Raw genomic sequence first — 25,400 nt, forward strand, 5'->3', positions numbered from 1 at the left:
ACAGCAGCACAAAGACACAGCAGCTCTGAAGATGGAAGAAGGGGCCGGGAGCCAAGGGGAGTCGGTGGCCGCTAGGAGGATTTTTTCTCACAAGGAGGCATTACATTCTTTTCACATCAATTTGCAACACCTGAAGATTCAACATCTCCCCTGGGGAGGCGGCTGCACAGCTAATGACCAGTTCTCCAGCCTTTATCAGCAGGCTGGTCCTCAGGAGACTCCATCTGGGGGTACAGCTTTGAGAGGGTCCGGAAGAGGGTGAGCTGGCCTAAAGGCCAAGCTGACAGACAAACACGTGACAGAAAGGCAAAATGTAGCCTAGAGAGGAGAAGGCTAAGGGAAGAACAGTCTGAGGTCTTGACACAGAGAGAGAGTCGTCGTAGCTCCAGAGACCCAAGCGGGGGCGAGTCAGTGGCGGCCGAGAGGGGCAGAGGCGGGGTGGGGAAGAACTGGCTTGCACAGCGGGCCCAGCTTCCCCGTTTGTGGGAACAGGAAAGCAGAGGCTGCCGCAAGGTCACGTATCGGGGGTTTCGGCAGACCCCGGGGCTAGGCTTGGTGGCCTCCGAGTCCAATAAACCAAGGTCTGAAAAGCTCTTACTTTCCCCCCTAGGACTGAACACACACTGGCAGCATCTCCCGGCGGGGCAAACGAGGACTCGACCCTCAGTGAAGGGGACCAGCCCCTCTGCCCACAGCATCACTGAAGGGCCTGAGACCCCAGGTCTGTTTGGAGGCTGAAGACCCAAGGGATCCACACAAACACAAGCCCCATCGAGCTGAAGACATCACAGGCTTCTACCTTCTCTTCTGAGCAGGAGAGGCATGCAACTCAGATCCCAAACGGCCGGATCGTGGGGAAAACGATCACCAAGGGAAAGGCCAGCCTTGCGTGGTGGATACTCCCTCTGACCTGCGGCCCAGGGCTGCTGGGCTGCTCCATGGGCCACTGCGTCAGAACCATCCTGTCTCTGGAGGAAGGGACCACGATGTCCTTAGACGGCGCAGGAACCACACACGCTGGATGGGAAGAAGGTATAGCCAAGGGTCTCCTGCATCGCAGTCACCTGGACGTTCCCTGAGACCTGCCGGTTGTGAGGCTCAGGACTGTGAATTCACACGCCCTCTTGGTGCGTCTCCTGCTCGTTAAAGATTGGGACCCACTGATCTCAGGGGTGTCTGTGAGTAGCATCACCAGATTCCCTCCAGGCTGGGTGCAGAATTTAGTTTGGGGTGTGAGAAGGTGAGAGGCCAAGAGGAGGTGAGGTTGGGTTTGTGATAAGACAGGGGAACAGATGCTGGGAAGTAGGAATGAGGGGTAAAAAACTATGGAAGAGTATCGGTGCACTGGCAGGTCCTGTGTCGGATATGTCTGCCCCTGAAAGGACCACGCTTTCTAGGAACCCAGTGCCTCAATTTCCTCCTATTAACCCCCTCCCCACTTTCCCTGGACTGCAAGATTTTAAAAAAGCTACAACGAGACAACATTAATAGAGGACGCCAAGAGTCTGCCTTTAGTGCGTCCACAAAACACTTTCCACAGACCAATGAGACGGTGTAAGCACAGTGGCTTTGTAGTTTAGGAAATAAATAAAATAATTGCAAACAGAGAAAACTGCCTGCATCGACCAGACACACTCAGGACGGCGGAGCCTGTGGTCACCGCTCTGCATCACACGAGCTTGGATGCTCGGAAGGGGGATTCGCCAAACAACAGTGTCTCCTCTTCGAAGGGGTCTAATTATCCCACAATAACCACACCTCTTATTTTAAATTTATTCCCTAAAAGGTTTTTTTGGGGGGGGGCGGAGAGGGGTGAGGAGAGGAGGGATGACAGGGCAGGAGGTGGCTGTCTGGGTTAGAAAATGGCGTTGAAAGCTTCCAAGGTGTTCTGATCTCACTACCCGACGATCTGTAATGGGCACGTCCGTGACCCCATAAACACCTGCATCACTTTCTTCCTTCACTAACCTACTTCCAACTCACCAGGAGACCAGTCAACAACTTGGTGTGTGTGACGCTGGGCCAGACAAGTCATTACTGGTTCTCTAGATGGGCCAGAGGAACACTCTTGAGTCTGGAGGACCAGAGGAAGAAAGTCCCTTGCTGGGACGCTGAGTCCTTTTTGAGCATTATTCTATGACAGTAAATGTTTCTGGAGGTGAGAAAGTGGTATGGAAACGGATGTGGGCAGCATCAATCTCTTCACATCTACTGCAGTCCCACTGTTTTCTTCACTTTAATTGTCACTTAACAAGTGCTCGTTGGAGCCGTCACTGGGTGATGTTTCTAAGAAAGAATCTACTTCATTAGTTGTCAACAACCTAGGTACCGCCTCACGTTGCCTGTTTTCAGTACCCTCCCCAGTCCCATGAAGAGGGACACAAGAATGAAGGTGTAATTTGGGGCCATGAGCTTGAAACAGTCGGTTTATATTGACATCAACTCAGCCTGTATGGATCAAACAGGAATGGAGCAAAGGAAAGGGAAAATTGGACCTGTTTCCCCTTCTAATGATATTTTGCTTATGAATTACCAAAATAAAAGTACATGCCTCCCCATAGCTGGGCCCTGATATTTGCTTTTTTTAAAAATAGATGGTCATGGACAAAAATTGAAAAATCGTGGTGATTTCCTTATAAGGATGAAGGAACTCAGAAATACAATTCCAGGTCCCCAGGAGCTCTTGCTTTTGAATATTTCCTGGGGTGGCAGAAGTGGTGGCCCCTCAGCTGCGGCTAACAACCTGTGGTCCCTTGGGCACATCATTTAACCTTGCAGGCTTCTGTTGCCTCATCTGGATCATGAGTGAGGCACCTGGATAGATGATCCTGAAGACTCCTTGTGATTATGAAATGGGATGATTTGACCAAGCTCTGGACTCTGGAGAGAAAAAGTGAGGAACACGGATTTCTGTGGAAAGCAAGTGCATGTCACTGGGAGGTTAATGAAGACCTGCTGGATCCTGGTCTGTCCCGGAAAGGGGGCAGATCTTCCTTTCGATAACAGGACCCCAAGGTTGGCAAGAGGTCACCTGGCAGAGTTCAAGGTCCGAGATGCTAATGAGCTGCACTTCGGCTACTTGGGTGGTTTCCTTTGCAAATGACCGACCACAGAGGAGCACACACTCAGTATGTTGCCTGAAATAAAAGCAAACCACTCTCCGAGGGCTTCACTCTCAGTGGTGACAGCTACAAGGAAACGGGTCCGACCATGGCTATCGTGCTTTACTTAATCCAATAGAGCATTTTGTCTTTGATAAGCAGGTGTGTTGGTTCTATAACATCAAGTCAAATTTGAAGTTCACTGCCATCTTCTTCAGCTAAGCCCCAAAGCAGAAAGAAGTAAGGAAAGGGTCTACTCCCTGCATTTATATTCTAATATTTTTAGGAAGGGTGGGGAGATACTTGTTTTCTGAAGGCAAAGGTTCAGAGAAAAAATATCACTGGATCTTATTCCAGTTTTAACCTAGTTTCTTATTGTCCAGAGGAGCAGAATTTAGTGTCACTCCCAAATAATCATCTTTCCCAGATGATACTTTAATGTCTTAAAAAAAAAAGCAATAGGGCTTCCCTGGTGGCACAGCGGTTAAGAATCTGCCTGCCAATGCAGGGGACACGGGTTCAAGCCCTGGTCTGGGAAGATCCCACATGCCACAGAGCAACTAAGCCCGTGCGGCACAACCACTGAGCCTGCGCTCTAGGGCCCGCGAGCCACAACTACTGGAGCCCACATGCCTAGAGCCCGTGCTCCGCAACAAGAGAAGCCACCGCAATGAGAAGCCTGCGCACCGCAACAAAGAGTAGCCCCCACGTGCTGCAACTAGAGAAAAGCCCGCATACAGCAACGAAGACCCAACACAGCCAAAAATAAAATAAACGAATTTATAAAAAAAAAAGCAATAGTGGGCTTCCCTGGTGGCGCAGCGGTGGAGAGTCCGCTTGCCGATGCAGGGGACACGGGTTCGTGCCCCGGTCCGGGAGGGTCCCGCATGCCACGGAGCGGCTGGGCCCGTGAGCCATGGCCGCTGAGCCTGCGTGTCCGGAGCCTGTGCTCCGCAACGGGAGAGGCCACAACAGTGAGAGGCCCGCGTACCGCAAAAAAAAAAAAAAAAAAGCAATAGCATGCATTATATATACATATTCCCTCAATAGTTCAATAAAGGTAAAAGTGGACAATTCCATTTCACGATGGAGAAAACTAAACAAAGAAAGATGAAATGACTTGTTCTAGATCACAGTCCTTCAGCTCTTGGTCAAGATGTCCACACACTCTAGAAAGAAAATGAAACTGTAATTCCTCTATCACATTCTTTAGATTAACTGGTTTTTAAACCTCTGCCCAGGGCATGAACTTTTTTCGGTTTCTAGCCCTAGACACTTAAATTCAAATTCTTTTTTTTTTTTTTTTTTTTTTTTTTTTTATTTATTTTTTATTTATTTATTTATTTTTTTAAATTTTTTTTATTTTTTGCTTTATCACAAATTTAATCAGTTATATGTATACATATGTTCCCATATCCCCTCCCTTTTGCGTCTCCCTCCCACCCTCCCTATCCCACCCCTCCAGGCGGTCACAAAGCACCGAGCTGATCTCCCTGTGCTATGCGGCTGCTTCCCACTAGCTATCTACCTTACGTTTGGTAGTGTATATATGTCCATGCCGCTCTTTCACTTTGTCACAGCTTACCCTTCCCCCTCCCCATATCCTCAAGTCCATTCTCTAGTAGGTCTGTGTCTTTATTCCTGTCTTACCCCTATGTTCTTCATGACCTTTTTTTTTCTTAAATTCCATATATATGTGTCAGCATACAGTATTTGTCTTTCTCTTTCTGACTTACTTCACTCTGTATGACAGACTCTAGGTCCATCCACCTCATTACAAATAGTTCAATTTCATTTCTTTTTATGGCTGAGTAATATTCCATTGTATGTATGTGCCACATCTTCTTTACCCATTCATCCAATGATGGACACTTAGGTTGTTTCCATCTCCGGGCTATTGTAAATAGGGCTGCTATGAACATTTTGGTACATGTCTCTTTTTGAATTATGGTTTTCTCAGGGTATATGCCCAGTAGTGGGATTGCAGGGTCATATGGTAGTTCTATTTGTAGTTTTTTAAGGAACCTCCATACCGTTCTCCATAGTGGCTGTACCAATTCACATTCCCACCAGCAGTGCAAGAGTGTTCCCTTTTTTCCACACCCTCTCCAGCATTTATTGTTTCTAGATTTTTTGATGATGGCCATTCTGACTGGTGTGAGATGATATCTCATTGTAGTTTTGATTTGCATTTCTCTAATTAGTAAAGATGTTGAGCATCCTTTCATGTGTTTGTTGGCAGTCTGTATATCTTCTGTGGGGAAATGTCTATTTAGGTCTTCTGCCCATTTTTGGATTGGGTTGTTTGTTTTTTTGTTATTGAGCTGCATGAGCTGCTTATAAATTTTGGAGATTAATCCTTTGTCAGTTGCTTCATTTGCAAATATTTTCTCCCATTCTGAGGGTTGTCTTTTGGTCTTGTTTATGGTTTCCTTTGCTGTGCAAAAGCTTTTAAGTTTCATTAGGTCCCATGTGTTTATTTTTGTCTTTATTTCCATTTCTCTAGGAGGTGGGTCAAAAAGGATCTTGCTGTGATTTATGTCATAGAGTGTTCTGCCTATGTTGTCCTCTAAGAGTTTGATAGTGTCTGGCCTTACATTTAGGTCTTTAATCCATTTTGAGCTTATTTTTGTGTATGGTGTTAGGGAGTGATCGAATCTCATACTTTTACATGTCCCTGTCCAGTTTTCCCAACACCACTTATTGAAGAGACTGTCCTTTCTCCACTGTACATTCCTGCCTCCTTTATCAAAGATAAGGTGACCATATGTCCGTGGGTTTATCTCTGGGCTTTCTATCCTGTTCCATTGATCTATCTTTCTGTTTCTGTGCCAGTACCATACTGTCTTGATTACTGCAGCTTTGTAGTATAGTCTGAAGTCAGGGAGCCTGATTCCTCCAGCTCCATTTTTCGTTCTCAAGATTGCTTTGGCTATTCGGGGTCTTTTGTGTTTCCATACAAATTGTGAAATTTTTTGTTCTAGTTCTGTGAAAAATGCCAGTGGTATTTTGATAGGGATTGCATTGAATCTGTAGATTGCTTTGGGTAGTAGAGTCATTTTCACAATGTTGATTCTTCCAATCCAAGAACATGGTACATCTCTCCATCTATTTGTATCATCTTTAATTTCTTTCATCAGTGTCTTATAATTTTCTGCATACAGGTCTTTTGTCTCCTTAGGTAGGTTTATTCCTAGATATTTTATTCTTTTTGTTGCAATGGTAAATGGGAGTGTTTCCTTGATTTCACTTTCAGATTTTTCATCATTAGTATATAGGAATGCCAGAGATTTCTGTGCATTAATTTTGTATCCTGCAACTTTACCAAATTCATTGATTAGCTCTAGTAGTTTTCTGGTAGCATCTTTAGGATTCTCTATGTATAGTATCATGTCATCTGCAAACAGTGACAGCTTTACTTCTTCTTTTCCAATTTGGATTCCTTTTATTTGCTTTTCTTCTCTGATTGCTGTGGCTAAAACTTCCAAAACTATGTTGAATAAGAGTGGTGAGAGTGGGCAACCTTGTCTTGTTCCTGATCTTAGTGGAAATGGTTTCAGTTTTTCACCATTGAGGACGATGCTGGCTGTGGGTTTGTCATATATGGCCTTTATTATGTTGAGGAAAGTTCCCTCTATGCCTACTTTCTGCAGGGTTTTTATCATGAATGGGTGTTGAATTTTGTCGAAAGCTTTCTCTGCATCTATTGAGATGATCATATGGTTTTTCTCCTTCAATTTGTTAATATGGTGTATCACGTTGATTGATTTGCGTATATTGAAGAATCCTTGCATTCCTGGGATAAACCCCACTTGATCATGGTGTATGATCCTTTTAATGTGCTGTTGGATTCTGTTTGCTAGTATTTTGTTGAGGATTTTTGCATCTATGTTCATCAGTGATATTGGCCTGTAGTTTTCTTTCTTTGTGACATCCTTGTCTGGTTTTGGTATCAAGGTGATGGTGGCCTCGTAGAATGAGTTTGGGAGTGTTCCTCCCTCTGCTATATTTTGGAAGAGTTTGAGAAGGATAGGCGTTAGCTCTTCTCTAAATGCTTGATAGAATTCGCCTGTGAAGCCATCTGGTCCTGGGCTTTTGTTTGTTGGAAGATTTTTTATCACAGTTTCAATTTCAGTGCTTGTGATTGGTCTGTTCATATGTTCTATTTCTTCCTGATTCAGTCTTGGCAGGTTGTGCATTTCTAAGAATTTGTCCATTTCTTCCAGGTTGTCCATTTTATTGGCATAGAGTTGCTTATAGTAATCTCTCACGATCTTTTGTATTTCTGCAGTGTCAGTTGTTACTTCTCCTTTTTCATTTCTAATTCTATTGATTTGAGTCTTCTCCCTTTTTTTCTTGATGAGTCTGGCTAATGGTTTATCAATTTTGTTTATCTTCTCAAAGAACCAGCTTTTAGTTTTATTGATCTTTGCTATTGTTTCCTTAATTTCTTTTTCATTTATTTCTGATCTGATTTTTATGATTTCTTTCCTTCTGCTAACTTTGGGATGTTTTTGTTCTTCTTTCTCTAATTGCTTTAGGTGCAAGGTTAGGTTGTTTATTGCTATAAACTTCCCTCTTAGAACTGCTTTTGCTGCATCCCATAGGTTTTGGGTCGTCGTGTCTCCATTGTCATTTGTTTCTAGGTATTTTTTTATTTCCTCTTTGATTTCTTCAGTGATCACTTCGTTATTAAGTAATGTATTGTTTAGCCTCCATGTGTTTGTATTTTTTATAGCTCTTTTCCTGTAATTGATATCTAGTCTCATAGCATTGTGGTCGGAAAAGATACTTGATACAATTTCAATTTTCTTAAATTTACCAAGGCTTGATTTGTGACCCAAGATATGATCTATCCTGGAGAATGTTCCATGAGCACTTGAGAAAAATGTGTATTCTGTTGTTTTTGGATGGAATGTCCTATAAATATCAATTAAGTCCATCTTGTTTAATGTATCATTTAAAGCTTGTGTTTCCTTATTTATTTTCATTTTGGATGATCTGTCCATTGGTGAAAGTGGGGTGTTAAAGTCCCCTACTATGATTGTGTTACTGTCGATTTCTCCTTTTATGGCTGTTAGTGTTTGCCTTATGTATTGAGGTGCTCCTATGTTGGGTGCATAAATATTTACAATTGTTATATCTTCTTCTTGGATCGATCCCTTGATCATTATGTAGTGTCCTTCTTTGTCTCTTCTAGTAGTCTTTATTTTAAAGTCTATTTTGTCTGATATGAGAATTGCTACTCCAGCTTTCTTTTGGTTTCCATTTGCATGGAATATCTTTTTCCATCCCCTTACTTTCAGTCTGTATGTGTCTCTAGGTCTGAAGTGGGTCTCTTGTAGACAGCATATATATGGGTCTTGTTTTTGTATCCATTCAGCCAATCTGTGTCTTTTGGTGGGAGCGTTTAGTCCATTTACATTTAAGGTAATTATCGATATGTATGTTCCTATTCCCATTTTCTTAATTGTTTTGGGTTCGTTATTGTAGGTCTTTTCCTTCTGTTGTGTTTCTTGCCTAGAGAAGTTCCTTTAGCATTTGTTGTAAAGCTGGTTTGGTGGTGCTGAACTCTCTCAGCTTTTGCTTGTCTGTAAACGTTTTAATTTCTCCATCAAATCTGAATGAGATCCTTGCTGGGTAGAGTAATCTTGGTTGCAGGTTTCTCTCCTTCATCACTTTAATTATGTCCTGCCACTCCCTTCTGGCTTGTAGAGTTTCTGCTGAGAGATCAGCTGTTATCCTGATGGGGATTCCCTTGTGTGTTATTTGTTGTTTTTGCCTTGCTGCTTTTAATATGATTTCTTTGTGTTTAATTTTTGACAGTTTGATTAATATGTGTCTTGGCGTATTTCTTCTTGGATTTATTCTGTATGGGACTCTCTGTGCCTCCTGGACTTGATTAACTATTTCCTTTCCCATATTAGGGAAGTTTTCAACTATAATCTCTTCAAATATTTTCTCAGTCCCTTTCTTTTTCTCTTCTTCTTCTGGAACCCCTATAATTCGAATGTTGGTGCGTTTAATGTTGTCCCAGAGGTCTCTGATATTGTCCTCTGTTCTTTTCATTCTTTTCTCTTTATTTTGCTCTGCATTAGTTATTTCCACTATTTTATCTTCCACCTCACTTATCCGTTCTTCTGCCTCAGTTATTCTGCTATTGATCCCATCTAGAGTATTTTTCATTTCATTTATTGTGTTTTTAATCGATGCTTGATTCATCTTTAGTTCTACTAGGTCCTTGTTAACTGTTTCTTGCATTTTGTCTATTCTATTTCCAAGATTTTGGATCATCTTTACTATCATTATTCTGAATTCTTTTTCAGATAGACTGCCTATTACCTCTTCATTTGTTAGGTCTGGTGGGTTTTTATCTTGCTCCTTCTCCTGCTGTGTGTTTTTCTGTCTTCTCATTTTGCTTATGTTACTGTGTTTGGGGTCTCCTTTTTGCCGGCTGCAGGTTCGTAGTTCCTGTTGTTTTTGGTGTCTGTCCCCAGTGGCTAAGGTTGGTTTAGTGGGTTGTGTAGGTTTCCTGGTCGAGGGGACTAGTGCCTGTGTTCTGGTGGATGAGGCTGGATCTTGTCTTTCTGGTGGGCAGGTCCACGTCTGGTGGTGTGTTTTGGGGTGTCTGCAGACTTTTTATGATTTTAGGCCACCTCTCTGCTAATGGGTGGCGTTGTGTTCCTGTCTTGCTAGTTGTTTGGCATAGGGTGTCCAGCACTGTAGCTTGCTGGTCGTTGAGTGAAGCTGGGTGCTGGTGTTGAGATGGAGATCTCTGGAAGATTTTCGCCGTTTGATATTATGTGGAGCTGGGAGGTCTCTTGTGGACCAGTGTCCTGAAGTTGGCTCTCCCACCTCAGCGGCACAGTACTGACTCCTGGCTCCTCAATTTGGGATGATTTGTTGTCTATTCATGTATTCCACAGATGCAGGGTACATCAAGTTGATTGTGGAGCTTTAATCCGCTGCTTCTGAGGCTGCTGGGAGAGGTTTCCCTTTCTCTTCTTTGTTCTCACAGCTCCCGGGTCTCAGCTTTGGATTTGGCCCCGCCTCTGCGTGTAGGTCGCCGGAGGGCGTCTGTTCTTCACTCAGACAGGAAAGGGTTAAAGGAGCAGCCTCTTCGGGAACTCTGGCTCACTCAGGCCGGGCGGGAGGGAGGGGCACGGAGTGCGGGGCGAGCCTGCAGCGGCAGAGGTCGGCGTGACGTTGCACCAGCCCGAGGCGCGCCGTGCGTTCTCCCAGGGAAGCCGCCCCTGGATCCCGGGACCCCGGCAGTGGCGGGCTGCTCAGGCTCCCGGAAGGGCGGTGTGGACAGTGACCTGCGCTCGCACACGGGCTTCTTGGCGGCGGCAGCAGCAGCCCCAGCGTCCCACGCCCGTCACTGGGCTCCGCGCTTTCAGTCGCGACTCGCGCCCGTCTGTGGAGCCCCTTTAAGCAGCGCTCTTAATCCCCTCTCCTCGCGCAGCAGGAAACCAAGAGGGAAGAACAAGTCTCTTGCCTCTTCGGCAGCTCCAGAGTTTTCCCGGACTCCCTCCCGGCTAGCTGTGGCACATTAGCCCCCTTCAGGCTGAGTTCTCGCCGCCAGCCCCAGTCCTCTCCCTGCGCTCTGACCGAAGCCCGAGCCTCAGCTTCCAGCGCCGCCCGCCCCGGCGGGCGAGCAGACAAGCCTCTCGGGCTGGTGAGTGCCGCTCGGCACCGATCCTCTGTGCGGGAATCTCTCCGCTTTGCCCTACCCAGGTATGTGGGGAGTTTCTTGCCTTTTGGGAGGTCTGGGGTCTTCTGCCAGCGTTCAGTAGGTGTTCTGTAGGAGTTGTTCCACGTGTAGCTGTATTTCTGGTGTATCCGTGAGGAGGAAGGTGATCTCCGCGTCTTACTCTTCCGCCATCTTACCCGGAAGTCGGGCCAAATCCTTAAATTCAAATTCTTGATTTATGCATGATGTGAATACCTTTCTGTCTCAAATCCTGTAGCCTCCCCAATCCTGACCTCCTCCTGTTCATGTCTCAGCAGCAAAGGCATTCCCTCTTTTAAGGCTACACCATCCACTTACTGAACATTTTTACGGCTTTGTGCCCTGTCCCGTACATTAGTGTATAACCTAATCCTGGGACAGCTGGGAAGGCAGGCATGGGGGCTGCTGCCCTGGGGCTGCGGACACGCAGGACAGATCCTCACACACGCTGCTCCAGGCGCCAGATAAGAGGCTGAGAAGAGGGTTTGATTCTATCCGTCCAACCTCCGTCCCCTTCAGTCCATCAGTTTTCACCTCTCGCTGGCCTCTGCCTTTCCTGCCCTGTTCTGCCTCCTCCTGAATCTAGGAGTATGTTTACGTTTCTCCATCTTAAAATTTTTCCTCCTATTGACCCTGCTAGACTTTGTAAAAGAAACCACTTTCATGCAAGTGTTATATATTAATACATAATTCCCGCCTCCAGGCTCACATCCGCCCTCCTCTCACGGCCTCCGGAACCATGACATCCCCGCCACCGCTGCAGTGATTGGCCACTTGGGGGTGAACCGCCTGCCCAGTGGCGAAACTCAAATGCCTCTTCTTTGCGCTCACCTTCATCTCCTTCCTGCTTGGTTCCCCGGATACCAGGCTTCCCTGGAGCTCCCTTCCCACCATCTGGCTCCTCCTGACTGTCCCCAAACACGGTCCTCAGCCAAGGCTTCACACCCCAGGCCCCTGCTCTGCTGTGTTTGGTGATTCTAGCTCAATGATCCCACCAGGCCCCACCTGGCTGACATCTGCCCACCTCCCCGCCCCTGCAGCTGACCCAGGGCAAGGTCGAGGATCAGGGAATCCATCTTCTTTGGGGATGTATTTAAAGGAAAGGCCAGTTCACATGCGCCTCAGCTCAACGTGTATAAAACCAAACCACCTTCCATTATAAACCTTTCCTGCTCCCGCCTGCCCTCTCTCTACTAATGAAAGCGCTGTCCTACTGGTCCCCAAGCTCAATACACGTCCGTCTTCAACTCCTTCCCTTTGTCTCGCTCACATCCAACTGGTACCCAAGTGCCATCACTGACACTCCTGCGCTCAAAGTCCTTACATGGCTCTTCTCTGCCTGCAAGAGGAAGTTCTAGCTTCTCAGCCATGGCTTTCAGGGCCCTCCCTCCCTGGTTCCTATTTCCCATCCATCTCCTGCTGGTGAAAAGTGAGATGCATTTCCATTTTGCTGACTCAATGCTTTTTCTGTGTTTTCTCACGCTTGACACATCTGATAAATCTCCCATTTCTACCTCCCAAAATCCTATTTGTCTTGTAATTTTGGCTCCAACGCCAACTCTCCTGTTAAAAGTGACCCTCATTTCCTCAAGACAGAATCTCTGCTGTCAGTGACACCTTGTGCCTTATCTGGTTCCTGCTCTTCAACCAGAAGAGTCCAGGCTGGGGCATTTTGCTTATTTTTTTTGCATGTGGCCACTATATCCAGTTTAAGGGATTAAGCCACATACAAATGAAGCACTTATATTTTGCTGCTTTTAAGTCTTAAAGCATGGACCTTAGATCATAAGCCTCTGGGAAGTTGTGACTAGAGTCAAGTTTTGTTGCTTTTTCCATCTACTATAAAACACAATTAAGCACTCCATACATGCTTTTACTAGTGCCAGCAATGATAACATGGTTATATCAGACAGCAACACAGATAATTTGGGGGGCGGGGGAGTCTCCCTGAGTGGCTGCGTTGTAGAGAAGACACGCCTCTGAGCTCACACACACCTCACAAGGGGCCGTGACGTGGACCTGCACACGATGCAGGAGACTGTGCAGGGCAATGTTTACACTGAATCACGGACACAGCACAGCCTCCAGAGCCACTGAAGCAAACACGCGGAGAACGAGAGCCCCTATCTAAAAATATTGAAAAAGTGCACCCTGAACAAAGCAGGACCAAAGTCCTGAGTGAGTGACAGCCCTACGAATGAAGGATGGGATGTGTCCACCCCCGGGGCCAAGCTTGCAGAAATCCAAGCTCTGCGGCAAAGGGGAGGACCATACGTTATCGTCACCCACTCGGCGGGGCAGCTTTAGTAAGCTTTCAATTAGCTCAGGACTATTAAGAGACTGCACCAGGGCAGGAGCATCTCATCGACTGCACAGGGCAGCCCGGCCACCGTGCGAAGCTGTTCTGATGGCAGGCGCTGAGATGACTCTGGCAGCTCAGGAAATGAATGAATGAGACAATGAGCTGCGGTTCTGCTATTTGGACCAACAGACTTCTCATTTCCTTGATGGTAAGGGAAATTTAAAGGTAATTCCACATCAAAACGACCAGCACATGCAGGGGCTGTCAAAACTCCAGTTGGGAGGTTTTGCATGCTTTTTCTTTTTTAAACCCTAGAAGCAGAATGATCAATGCCAAATAAAGAAGCATTTACTGGAAAGATGGACCACTCCCAGTGATTATGTTTTAAATGCCTAAGGACTTTTGAAATATTTGCTTTTCATGAAATGCCTCTGTTGAGAAGCCACGGAGCAGAAGTGCCAAGGACACTTTCCTCTTTTTCCTGGTTTTGCCACTTACGAAATCTAACCTAATGGTGAATACTATTCTCAGAGCTCTTTGCTGCATTAAGTGTATAGAAAAATGGTACAGTTTACAGAAGAGGAAGAAAGTAGAGAAAGATCTCTCCTTTCCCCACCTTGGTCTAATTCACAAAATTTTAGCATAAGGTATACAAAAAAGTTGGTCATGAAAAGTTATTTTTTAAAGGGTGTAGAAGCTATAGTTTATATTTAAGGACTAATAACCCAATCCTTTTACCACAGTGGGAATTTAGTCAATATGTCTTTTAAAAAGCTAATGCTAAAATATAAACGACATGAGGGCAGGAGTTAGGTCAGCTTTGTCCACTGATGTGCTTCAAATGCCTGGAATCATTCCAGGTACATAGTAGATGCTCAATACGTATTTCTTGACTGAATGAAAAAAATATATCAGGAAATTATAGTCACTCTAGTGACATTTTATTTATGGAACATTTTACATAATGTTCAGTCCCATTAGCAATGCTGAAAATAAAGCGAGCCCCATAATGTCGAGAACAAGTTAACATGTGGAAACCTTCTAGAAAAAAAAAAGTACAAAAGGGTGAAACCTACAAAAAACAAGCAAAAAATGGAATGTCCATTCTCTTTCTGTAGCAATGAGGATGTGAGGCTGTTTGACGGATTCAACCCCACAAGTAAGTAGCTGATTTTAAAAACCAAGTTGTGTCTGCTTGATTACGACGCTTTAAAGTGTAGCTAACGAAGGGGAAAACTTGACTGCTTGAGATTCACTTGCTTGATAATAAGCAATGAGAAAAGACAGGCCTAAGGGGAAACGTGGGCAGGTAAGAGACCCAGGTAATTTTCAAATGAATAATGGATCCCTGAATTAATAACATGCTGAAGAGCAGCATAGGAAAAAAGTACCCCCAAAGTTAAATGGGACCCTGCTTCACAGACCCTGTGGAGGCCCACCTGAGGGCGGCTGGCGAAGCACACGGAATTAAGAGCGCGTTTGAGGATGGTCTTTCAAAAGCCCACATCAGAGGAGATGGTTCTTTTCAAATGAAATCCCTTTATCTGACCTGAGACTCTTACTTATTCTATATCACGACATCAGAATGTTTTGAAAGCCAATCTTCGTAAACTTATTGGAATGAAAACCCTGCTTTCTATGACCTTGTTCTAATGTGCATTGGTATTGATTCATTCTTCAGAAACCTGTCAGACCTGAACATCCACCTGGCAGGTGCGGCTATGTTGGGATTTACTCAAGAGCCAAGTCCTGGTAGTAAGGCAGGGGCACGGACCCTGCCACACGTCACCACGAAAGACTCAGGGTCCTTCTTAGGGACGCGTGCGCTGAGCTAGACGGAACATGCGGCTTTCAAACCTTTCTCTTCGAGCATTTCTACTTGCTGTTCAACTGAAGTAACACTTGAAGTATGCATGACACTATGCATGACACACTGTTCCAAATGCAAGAGGGGTTACGAGTAAAGAAACCGTTCCTACTTTACAGGACTTACTATCTAGAAGGTGAGAGACAAGCACCCAAACAACCAGCCCGCGAAGGAAATAAGTGTTTTAGAAGAAGTAAGAAGAACGTACTATGACGGTACAGGAGGGCAGACCTGAGGCATTGATGGACCACTGCTTCCCTGCTCAACGGCTCCTCGTTCCCTCAAGTCCGCCCTCAGGGAACTTCTAATACAGCTCCTTACCAAGCAGCCTGCGTGTGACCCAGGTTTAGAATGAGGTACGTATTTATATTAGAAATACACTGTGGAAGCAATTAATTCTTTCCAGAAGGCTTCATGGTGGAGATGACATTTGCACTGATTCTTAAGAGATAAGTATGAGACTACTAAAAGCACTTTTTATAATTACTAGAAAATATTTTTTTTTACTGCTGCTTAATCTATGGAAAGCAGTATAAACTCTACTTTTTATAACGTGCATTAAAAACATCAACTTTAGACCTACTCATGAATCTTCCCAACCACTGACACTGTAATAAAGGAGTGATGTAGGAGGTTTTCACAGGAGAAAACTGGAGAGAAGATATTCAAGGCAGAGCAGCCAGTAGGTTTAACAAAGGCAAGAAGGCCGACAGTGTGTTTCGGGGGAGGAAGAATCCCGATGCCGCTGGAGGGCAGGCTGCTGGGGGCTGGGGGGCCGCGGCAGTGCTGGGGAGAAAGGATGGAGGCAGCTCAGGGAGCTCCCTGAAGGCCACGCTAAGGAGTCTGTCCTGCTCTAGTTGAGACCACAGTGAACCGCATGAAAGTGTCTGAACCGAGCTGTGGGCTTTGTTAACAGTGGGCAAGATGGAGCTGGTGGCAGCACTGATGGGACAAAGGGAGCTGCACCCAGGGTGGGTGTCAGTGGGAGGAGAAAAAAGACGTTTCAGAGAGAGAACCGACTGGCCACGGTGACTGATGAGATGACAGTGAACCAGAGGCTGGCTGCAAAGGTCACTTCACTGGCTGAGCCTGGGTCAGTGAGAGGGGGAGGGTGTCTCAACGGGGATGGGAGGCGGCGGGGACAACAGGTTTCTGGAAGAAGGTCGGCTTCAGACTCCCCGAGGTCGTGGCATCACTCGGCAGCCTGGGGAGATGGCCTCCCCCAGCGCCCTCTGTCTGTCTGCGCCTCTCTCCTGGCCCCATCAGACTCCACCGTGATACTACTGCCCCCGCATTTGACGGCTGGGACGGGGCAGTGCAGGCCCAACTCATTTTCATGGACTTGCCCTGCCTAGCAGAAGGCTCCAGAATGTGGGCTAGGTCTGCCTGTGAATCCATCTCTTCCCACGATGCGAGTTCTTGTGTGACACACGTGCAGAGACACTTAGTGGGGGGGACAAAAGCCTCTTGTAACACTGAAGGGCTCTGGGATGACTCGGAGGATAACTTCCAGGTCCCCAGAGCTCAGCCAGCCTGGTGATAGCGGTGGGTGACACTGGAGGGGCCCACTTGCTGGCCCTCCTTATGTGAGGAGCGCGGGAAAGGTCTGAATCCCATGGAAACACCCTCGGTGTCTCTGTTCCCCTCAAAGAGTCCACAGGGGAGCTTCACAGCCTGCAAGGAGGCGGGCCACGTCTTGAAGATGGGAAAAAATACTGCCTAGACTTCAGAGTGAAAACTATGTGAAAAGCCAATGGTAGGAATGGAAAAATGCTCCCTAGCATTTTAAAATGCCTTCTACTGTCGACAGAAATTATCTATTATCCTGAAGTGTTCACTTGACTGAGTGCACTTACAGAAGCATTTGGAGAATTTTAAAACATCCTTTTATAAAAAAAAAAAAAAGAAAATAGAAGAAGGTCAGTGGAATAATGTGGTACATGAATGCAACATTATGTTTCAGACAGAAAATGCCAGAGAAATGTTCGCGTGTGGTAATGATAACCCTCTTGCGCAAGTTCTCAAAATTACCAGGCAAAGGCAACAAATCTACAAGCTGGGTAGAAGACAGATATTATTATCTTTCTTTAAGACCTAGCCACATGCCTTACAGACAATTTGCCTCTTTATACCAATATCGAGACTCATGCCTCAAAAACAGGTTGAAAATCGGGTAAGAAGAAATGATCCAAGAATTAATTAACTAAATAGGAGATTGAAGTAAACAAAGGAAAAATTATCATATCAAAATGAAAGACACGAAACACGATTAAATTAGGCTTCAAAAGACCTCAGAGAAACTCATTAAAGGCATAATATGTATTTACCTGGTTTTTATTTTTTCATGATTTAATTTCTAACTTTATTCCCTACCATATGATAATTGCAAGAAACACTTATTCTAACCATGGACAACTGAGATATTTTTCTTTTTTTTTTTTATGTTTTAATTTTAACTCTGCTTTCTTTGAGAAATGTTCTCAAAGGTTGAATCATTTCATCACCAAAATAACTGAGATGATTTTAATGTTTATTTCAAGGCCAGGAGACAAAGAAACCTATTTATTGCCGAAGGGGATTTTTATTTTTTTTAAATTAATGCTTAATTTTTTATGTCTTAAAGCACAGACTGTTTAAAATCATTTATAATAATGCTGTAAGGGAGCTTGTTCCTGGGTATGCAAAATAGAAATGATAAATTTACAATTATTAAAAAAATTAATAGTTTTGAGGACTGAGTTGTCCCTTTACTTTCTAGATGGATTTGTCTGAAGCATAAGAGACATCTATCTTTAAAAACAGGATAAAAACAAGGCCTGTGCAGGAGGGTGGGCTGAAGCTTTGATTCACTTTACAGTTTGAATGGACTGGTTCACGGTTCAACTGGAAGCTCTGTTTTTCATTATTTAGAAAATAAAAAAACACATTGGCCTTGGGACCAGCTTTCTATCCCTTTTATTTCCTGGGAAATTGCTCTGATGAAGTGGAGAGTCATGAATTCTTACTAACCACCTTTCCTGTGACTTTGAAAGAGTCCCTGATGGAAATTAGACAAATAATTTACTTGCACTTAAACGCCAGATTTTTTTTAGTTACACTTAAGAAAAATAATTGAAACGTAGATTTAAATCGTTTCTGCTGCTACACTTCAGGATTCTAATCAAATACTTTGAGCTCTTATGCAAAGCATTCCTCAACGGAGAAGAGAAAAACCACTCTCCCTGACACCTCCGTTGGCAGAATTTCCGGAAGGGCTGGACACCACATTAAGAGCAGAGGGAAGGACGCTTGGCTGAGGTGGGAAGAAAGAAAATGCATCTCAGGACACATTTTCCCTTTCATTCAGGTCTCAGGAAAAAGCTGAAAATGGTCAAATATGTTTCAAGTTCCTTAAATATTCTGGCTATCTTCTTAGGCTGTTTTGAGTGCCCTGCATTTTAAGAAGGTCACTATGTATTTGCGCTCCTGACCATACTGGATGGAATGGATCCACGTACATGGACCTTCTCTCTCACCCCTCACCCTTCACCTCTCACCTCTCCCTCCGCTGCTGCTCAGCACCACGCCTTCCACGTGAGACTGTGATCGTGCCAGGCCTCCTCCTGCCTCACAGCCTGTACTTGCTCTGTCCTCTGCCTGGACACCCTTTCTCTGGATTATCTACGTGCTTCCTTCACTTTCCGCAGGTTTCTGCTCAAACGCCACCTTTCCAGAGGGGGAAAGCCTTCCTCAACCCCTTCCACTCTCTCCATCTTATTCTGCCCGGTCTCTCTGCTCACAGCGCTTGCCTGGCACACACATGGCACACACGACTGCTCATTGTCCGAGTTCCCCTAACAGATGGGGAGACTCCCAGGGGCGGGGAGTGTACATATCCATTCACTGCTGGGTCCCCAGCACCCAGGCCAGCGCCTAAGGCGATACAGACGCTCAAAGCACTAGCTGTCAATTACAATATGACACTGATCAGCTGACAGACACTTTTGCACTTGGCTTCTTAAACCCATGAGCCTTCTTAAAGGAGAACAAAACGTTCAAGTATCAATTCTGATTCTCTGGAATGTCCTGGGCACAGTCCTGCCCAGATATCACAAAGGAAGAATATATTTTCGTAAAGTTGAATGAACCTTGCCAAGCAAACGACAGGCCACATACCCTTAACCCAAACGTCCATCACGAGAACGGTCACTTCTGGAAGAGCAGAATAATTTCAGTGTAACGACAATAGTAAACTCTTTAAGGGCTGATGGGCCAAACGGTGGACTCTGGCTCCTTGCCATATAAGGAAAAGTCTTCACAGAAAAAAGAGTTTTCTTTTTTCTCCACCTTGTTACCAACCATGTGGTGAGTTTCTGCTGATTACTCTAAATACAAGGGAGTCAAGGCTGAAAGCCAAGGTTGGAAACATTACAATCATTTACTTTTGCCAAAATAAAGTCAATACTGCTTTCTCTTAAAAAAAAAAAAAAGCCCATCTTCTTCCTTTTCATATGAACAATTAAAAAAGCATTCAGATTTTGAGGGATGTTTAGTTGTTTCACTCCAAACAAAATATAGTTAAAAATACCAGCTGCTGAGTAAAGATCCATGTATAAATGTATAAAATGCATGTACAATGCTCTGTGCTGTTTTTAAATTTTTATTGGAGTTGATTTACAGTGTTGTGTTAGTTTCAGGTGTACGGAGTCTGTGCTGGTTTAATGTAATCTTTTCATAGTCCTCACAGGGAGACGATAATTCTCATTTAAAAAACACTCTTCAAGCTGATTTCTAAAACAGATACATTAGCGAGGTCAAATATTTGTTTTTAAGAAAAAAAATCACTATTATTTTCATAAGCAGGAATATACCATGTCAAAAATGTGTATGTCGTAAAAAGGATTTAAATAACTAGTTTATGTTTTGCATTAGAGTTATAACTTAATCTCTTGAAAAAAACGACAAAGCTGATGTCTCAGGAATATTATCTGTTGCATGAAATGAGGCCCCCATGTAGTCATGGTACGTTTTTGAAGACATTTCAAGAATGAAGGCAACGTCCCATGTGCTGTTGCTCTGAGATGAGGTGGAGGATACAACTTCCAGCCTCTCCTAAACATCTCTTAGGTTTCTCCCTCAAAACTGTACTCAGAAGGAAATGTGTTAGAAACACAATGTTTTGTAAACAAATCAAGGGCTGTGGCAGCTTCACTGCTCCCTGAAGTTGGAAGCCTTAACAAAGTTGGTCTGCCAGGTGCTGTAGCTTTCCTTCTCCATTTTTCTGAAAGAAATCTCCACACTATGACATAAAAGCGTGTTGGACAGTTAGCTCATCTTTTGGGAGCAGCCGATAGAGGGCCCTGGGGATTCCAGTTAGAAGGGGGCTTGTAAGTTGTTCAGGCCAACTCCTCCACGTACCAGAGGAGAAGGTGAGATCATCCATCAAGGCCCAGAAAACACAGAGAGGAAGGCAAGCCAGCAAAACGCTTCTTAAAAAACAAATCCCGGTGTCTAAGCAACCACATTATGTCTGGCTCCTATGAAAAAGAAAACGGCATCTGCCTTTGAATAAGGCAAAAGAATTTCTAAGGGGTGGGGGGGGAAAGAAAAAAAACACTTTAAATGACACGGCCCAGAATAGGACCACAAAGGAACAACAAAGATGGTCCCCTCTAGGCCACGGTGTTGAAAATCAAATGTAAAGGATGGCGCTGGTGTGAAATATCATGACGAAGATGATTCGGGATTTTGAGATTTAACAGAGAATTCTTAAATTGCCAAACCAAAACCAAAAACACAACAACAACAAAAAAAACAGGAGAAAAGAGCATTCCTGAGAGACTGAGGCTCCTTATCACGGGGAAACCTCGCGAGGACTGAAGCGACAGCACATTTTTCAAACAAAAGGAATGTGCGAGAGTCAATACCCGGGTGGACTCCCTCGCAAAACCTTTTTTCTCATTTTATCCTTGGAGGATAAAAACACACATGCTCAAACTCTGTTTCTTTAAAAGATACATGCACCCCTATGTTCACAGCAGCACTATTTACAACAACCAAGACATGGAAACAACCTAAATGTCCATTGACAGAGAAATGGATAAAGAAGAGGTGGTGAACATTACCCAGACATAAAAAAGAACGAAATAATGCCATTTGCAGCAACATGGATGGACCTAGAGATTATCTATCATACTAAGTGAAGTAAGTCAGAAAGACAAATACCACATGATATCACTTATATGTAGAATCTAAAATATGACACAAATGAACCTATCTATGAAACAGACTCACAGATATAGAGAACAGACTTGTGGTTGCCAATGGCGGGGAGCTGGGGAGGAATGGACTGGGAGTTTGGGATTAGCAAATGCAAACTATTATATACAGAATGGATAAGCAACAAGGTCCTCCTACTGGACAGCACAGGCAACTACATTCAATAGCTGGGATAAACCATAATGGAAAAGAATATAAAAAAGAATGTATATATGTGTATAACTGAGTCACTTTGCTGTACAGCAGAAATTAACACTGTAAATTAACTATACTTCAACAACAACAAAATAAATTAAAAATAGGCAAACAAAAATGGAAATCAAATAGGTAATTAAGCCTGGTGCCCGGCTCGGTCTGGATGCGTCCACCCTGCACTTGGCACTGACCCCGTGTCCTGTCTCCCAGAGGCAGGATGACCCCTTACCGGGACTGGTGAGGGCTCCTAGGGCGCTGCTCGTGGTGGAGAGAGGATTTGCATTGGTGGTAGTGGCTGAGGTCTGGGCTGCGGCTGCAGCCGCCGCCAGCGTTGCCAGGTTCTGTAACTGTAAAGCATTCATGCCTGCGGGAGGGGAAGAGAGAGGCAACGTCAGCAATAGGCCCACTTCTCCCGTTTCCAAAAAGAGAGGGCAGGGGACATGGGCAGAGAGTTCCGGGATGGCACACTCGCCCCAGCTGCCCTGGGGACTCATGTGTCCCCACGCAGCCTGTGCCAACCCAGCACCCTCTTCCCAACGCCTCCTCCCAGGCTGCGCAGGTCATCCTTAAAGATAAGCAACAGGTTTCTGTGTGGACCATGGACAGCAGGGCCTTCCACCTCGTGGCTGTCAAGAAACTGTGAGATCCGGGCTAGGACAGCTGGAATTTCAGGGGAAACTCTCCATCCCTAAACTCGACAGGTACACGTACGAGGTATTACGGAAGAAATGATGTTTTATTGCTCTGAAGCTGCACTGATTCAGCTTCCTGGCTCTATCGGCTGTGTGACTCTGCACAAATTTCTTAACCTCTCTGTTTCCTGCTTCCTGAGTCAGTGGTAACAGTTACTGTACCTTTCCTACCATGGTGGTTGTGCAGATTAAATAACTCGATGAATGAAGACCACCCAGCGTAATAACTGGCACGATGTAAGCCCCCAATAAACGTCAGCAACTAGTGTTGCTGTTACTATTATTATCGACCCTGAACTACTCTCTCCAGGTTTATTTTGAATGTGAACTTGAAATCGCGTCCATGGCGGGAACTCAAATAATGTTTGCTGAATAAAAGAATGAAAAAAAGTGGCAGTGCCATAATATTTTTATTTGTAAAATATTTGTGTTTGCATTTTAAACGTATTTGTATCTGAAAGAGGAAATACTTTTTAACTAGAATGAATTGAGGGCTAACGAAAATTAAGAAAAGAATAGCAGAGAGTAAGGAAACTCTGCTGAGAGGTCTGGGGCTGATCCGTCACAGGGGTGCTGGCAGGCCCTGGGGGGCTCGGGCCTGGAGCCTGTGCTGTGTACACTTTTAGTATCTTTTCTCCCCCTCCTTCTGTTTCTCAATACACAGGTTCTCTGCACAAAGTCTTTTTCCATGACTCACTTTACCCCCATGTACATTCAAGAAGCAGGAAACAATGGTCCTCTCCTCATATAGAGGAATTTTATACAGAAAGATATTGGACTTAAGTCATCAGCTTAATTTTACCTTCTTCTTATGTCTCAAATCTGGGTACTCAATACATGGCTGCTGAGCAAACATAACCTGCTTTATAACCGGAGACAGTGGTCTAACAACAGTGCTGGGTGGGGACGGGGGGTGGATGGAGGGGCAAGAGAATGTTTTAGCAACACACCTGCGAAGCCCCCGGCCACCATGTGGAGCCCTGTCTCAGCTTGGCTCAGAGCCCGGCTGCCAGGCTCACTTACCCTCTCCGTCCTGGCTGCTTCATTCAGGACTTATTTCTACTCAGAAAAGAGTTCCCCCAGTCCATGCTGCAAAATGGGTTCGCATTTTGCTCAAAATGATATACCACCTTCTTGCAGGAGGCACCCAGTCCCGTGGCTTACGGTAAAAGCCGGCACCTGTTTCTCAAACCCACGTAGTTCCTGGGGATGCTGAGAAGCAGGACAAAGCACTGGGGGCATCCTGTGAACGTGACCCCGCTCCATCGAGCAGGGGACACTGGGAACAAAGCTCTCTCCTCCCCTCAGATCAGGGGTCAGACACGGTGGTTCTCATGAGACCTTGGGAGCGGAAAAAGCCCAGGGCCTATTTTTCAGGTTTGCTTGAGGAAAACGGAGGTGGGGGAACAGGGCTTGAGTGCAGACCCCATCGGACACTCCCCCTCCCACCCCTACCCAGGGGGCAGCTCCTGAAAGCAGCTGAACGCACTCATGCTGGCATGACCAGGGGCCGTGCTTGGGGTGATGCTGCTGGGCGGGGGGCAGGGGGGGGAGTGTGTGTGTGTGTGTGTGCGCGTGCGCGTAGTGCACCAGCACGGACCCGCCTGGCTGCCACGGCCCCTCTAATGTGCTAAGGACGTAACGCAGTCGACCAGACACCGTTACCAACAGGCGGCTGCGCAGACGAGAGGAGGGTTTAGCACCGACGTTAAAGTCTGCACATCTGGCAACGGTTAATGATCAGCCGAGCACCCTCCTCGGCCTGGGCCGGAGGGTCCCCCGGGGCACCTGCTCTGGCCTGCCTGGTGGAGCCACGGCCTGATTCTGGGGCTGGAAGGAGCTCAGCCCGCTCATCTGGGTCAGAGCCCCACAGACCCTCCAGAGGCCGAGGCACGTTCCCTCGTAGGGTGATGACAATCTGTGTCTAACGCGCACTTTCTGCACGTTATCCGTAAACTCCCCATCGCTGTTCCGAACTCTTGCTGCCTTCACCACCTCCTGCTTTCACATCGTTTGTACGGATTGCTGACCTTCACGACTAGATGCTAAGTTCCCTGAGGACAAAGATGCCTTGTTCGCTTTCAAGTCCACACACACACACACACACGCACGCACACACACACGGCTACATTCACTCACACACACACACACGGCTACATTCACTCACTCACACACACACACACACGGCTACATTCACTCACTCACACACACGGCTACATTCACTCACTCACACACACACACACACACACACACACGGCTACATTCACTCATAGTAGGTGATGGGTGGCTCCATGGAAGATGAATGAACAGGGCCACACACAGCATGAAATTATCCCACGCTGCTATAAAGAGCACTGTTGGGACTTCCCTGGTGGTGCAGTGGTTAAGAATCCACCTGCCAATGCAGGGGACACGGGTTCGAGCCCTGGTCCGGGAAGATTCCACATGCTGCAGAGCAACAAAGCCCGTGTGCCACAACTACTGGCTTGCGCTCTAGAGCCCGTGAGCCGCAACTGCTGAGCCCGTGTGCCACAACTACTGAAGCCCGCATGCCTAGAGCCCGTGCTCCACAACAAGAGAAGCCAATGCAATAAGAAGTCCATGCGCCGCAATGAAGAGTAGCCCCCACTACCAGCAACTAGAGGAAGCCTGCATGCAGCAATGAAGACCCAATGCAGCCAAAAATAAAATAAATAAATTTATTTAAAAAAAAGAAAAAAAAAGAGCGCTGTCTACAGACCCAAACAAGGTTCTTCTCTGTTCTTAGTTCTTTAGTATCTACAACAGCCTCAAATATTGACTGTTTCCCTCAACCGTTAATTAATCCCTTCTACAAACATTTATTAGGACCGCGCGTTTTCCTCATCTCACCCACCGACACTCAGCGCTGTCCCGGAGTCCCGCCGACCACACTCGGGCTCTCTGTCCCACCGTCCTCTCCCTGTGTGTCCCCTTCCACCCCTCACCCCTGAGGGGCTGCCCCGCTCAGCCCCTCCCCGCCTCCGCTGCCAAGGCCGGGCTCTGGGGCGCCACACCGGGCAGGGCCAACTCTGTCCAGCCACCGCACTGCACTGAGGGGGAGAATACAGACCAAAGGAAGCAGAGATGAAGCCGGGAAGGAGAGGCCGTGGTGACCCCAGCATCTGAAGGAAGAGGCGGGGCGCAGGAGGAGGGGGAGTGTTAGATGGAGAGAAGCAGCAGCAGGACCCACAGGTGCCGCCCGGCCAGCCAACCGTTGCCACTTGGCCGCGAC

The 25,400-nt window shown here is 45.8% G+C and overlaps 1 protein-coding gene across 16 annotated transcripts in view; it reads right to left on the bottom strand.

The window, feature by feature from the left end:
• CELF2 (CUGBP Elav-like family member 2) overlaps positions 1-25,400 on the bottom strand; it is a gene marked incomplete at its 5' end in the record, with an annotated part of 523,117 nt that overhangs the window by 26,052 nt on the left and 471,665 nt on the right. For all 16 annotated transcript variants that reach the window (XM_079700765.1, XM_079700766.1, XM_079700760.1 and 13 more), the window contains one exon: positions 21,685-21,819. In XM_079700765.1, coding sequence (XP_079556891.1) covers positions 21,685-21,819 — 135 coding nt within the window. The remainder of the gene's footprint in view (positions 1-21,684; positions 21,820-25,400) is intronic.

The sequence above is a fragment of the Hyperoodon ampullatus genome (genome assembly GCF_949752795.1).
Source record: "Hyperoodon ampullatus genome assembly, chromosome: 3".
In the NCBI taxonomy this organism is placed as follows: domain Eukaryota; kingdom Metazoa; phylum Chordata; class Mammalia; order Artiodactyla; family Ziphiidae; genus Hyperoodon; species Hyperoodon ampullatus.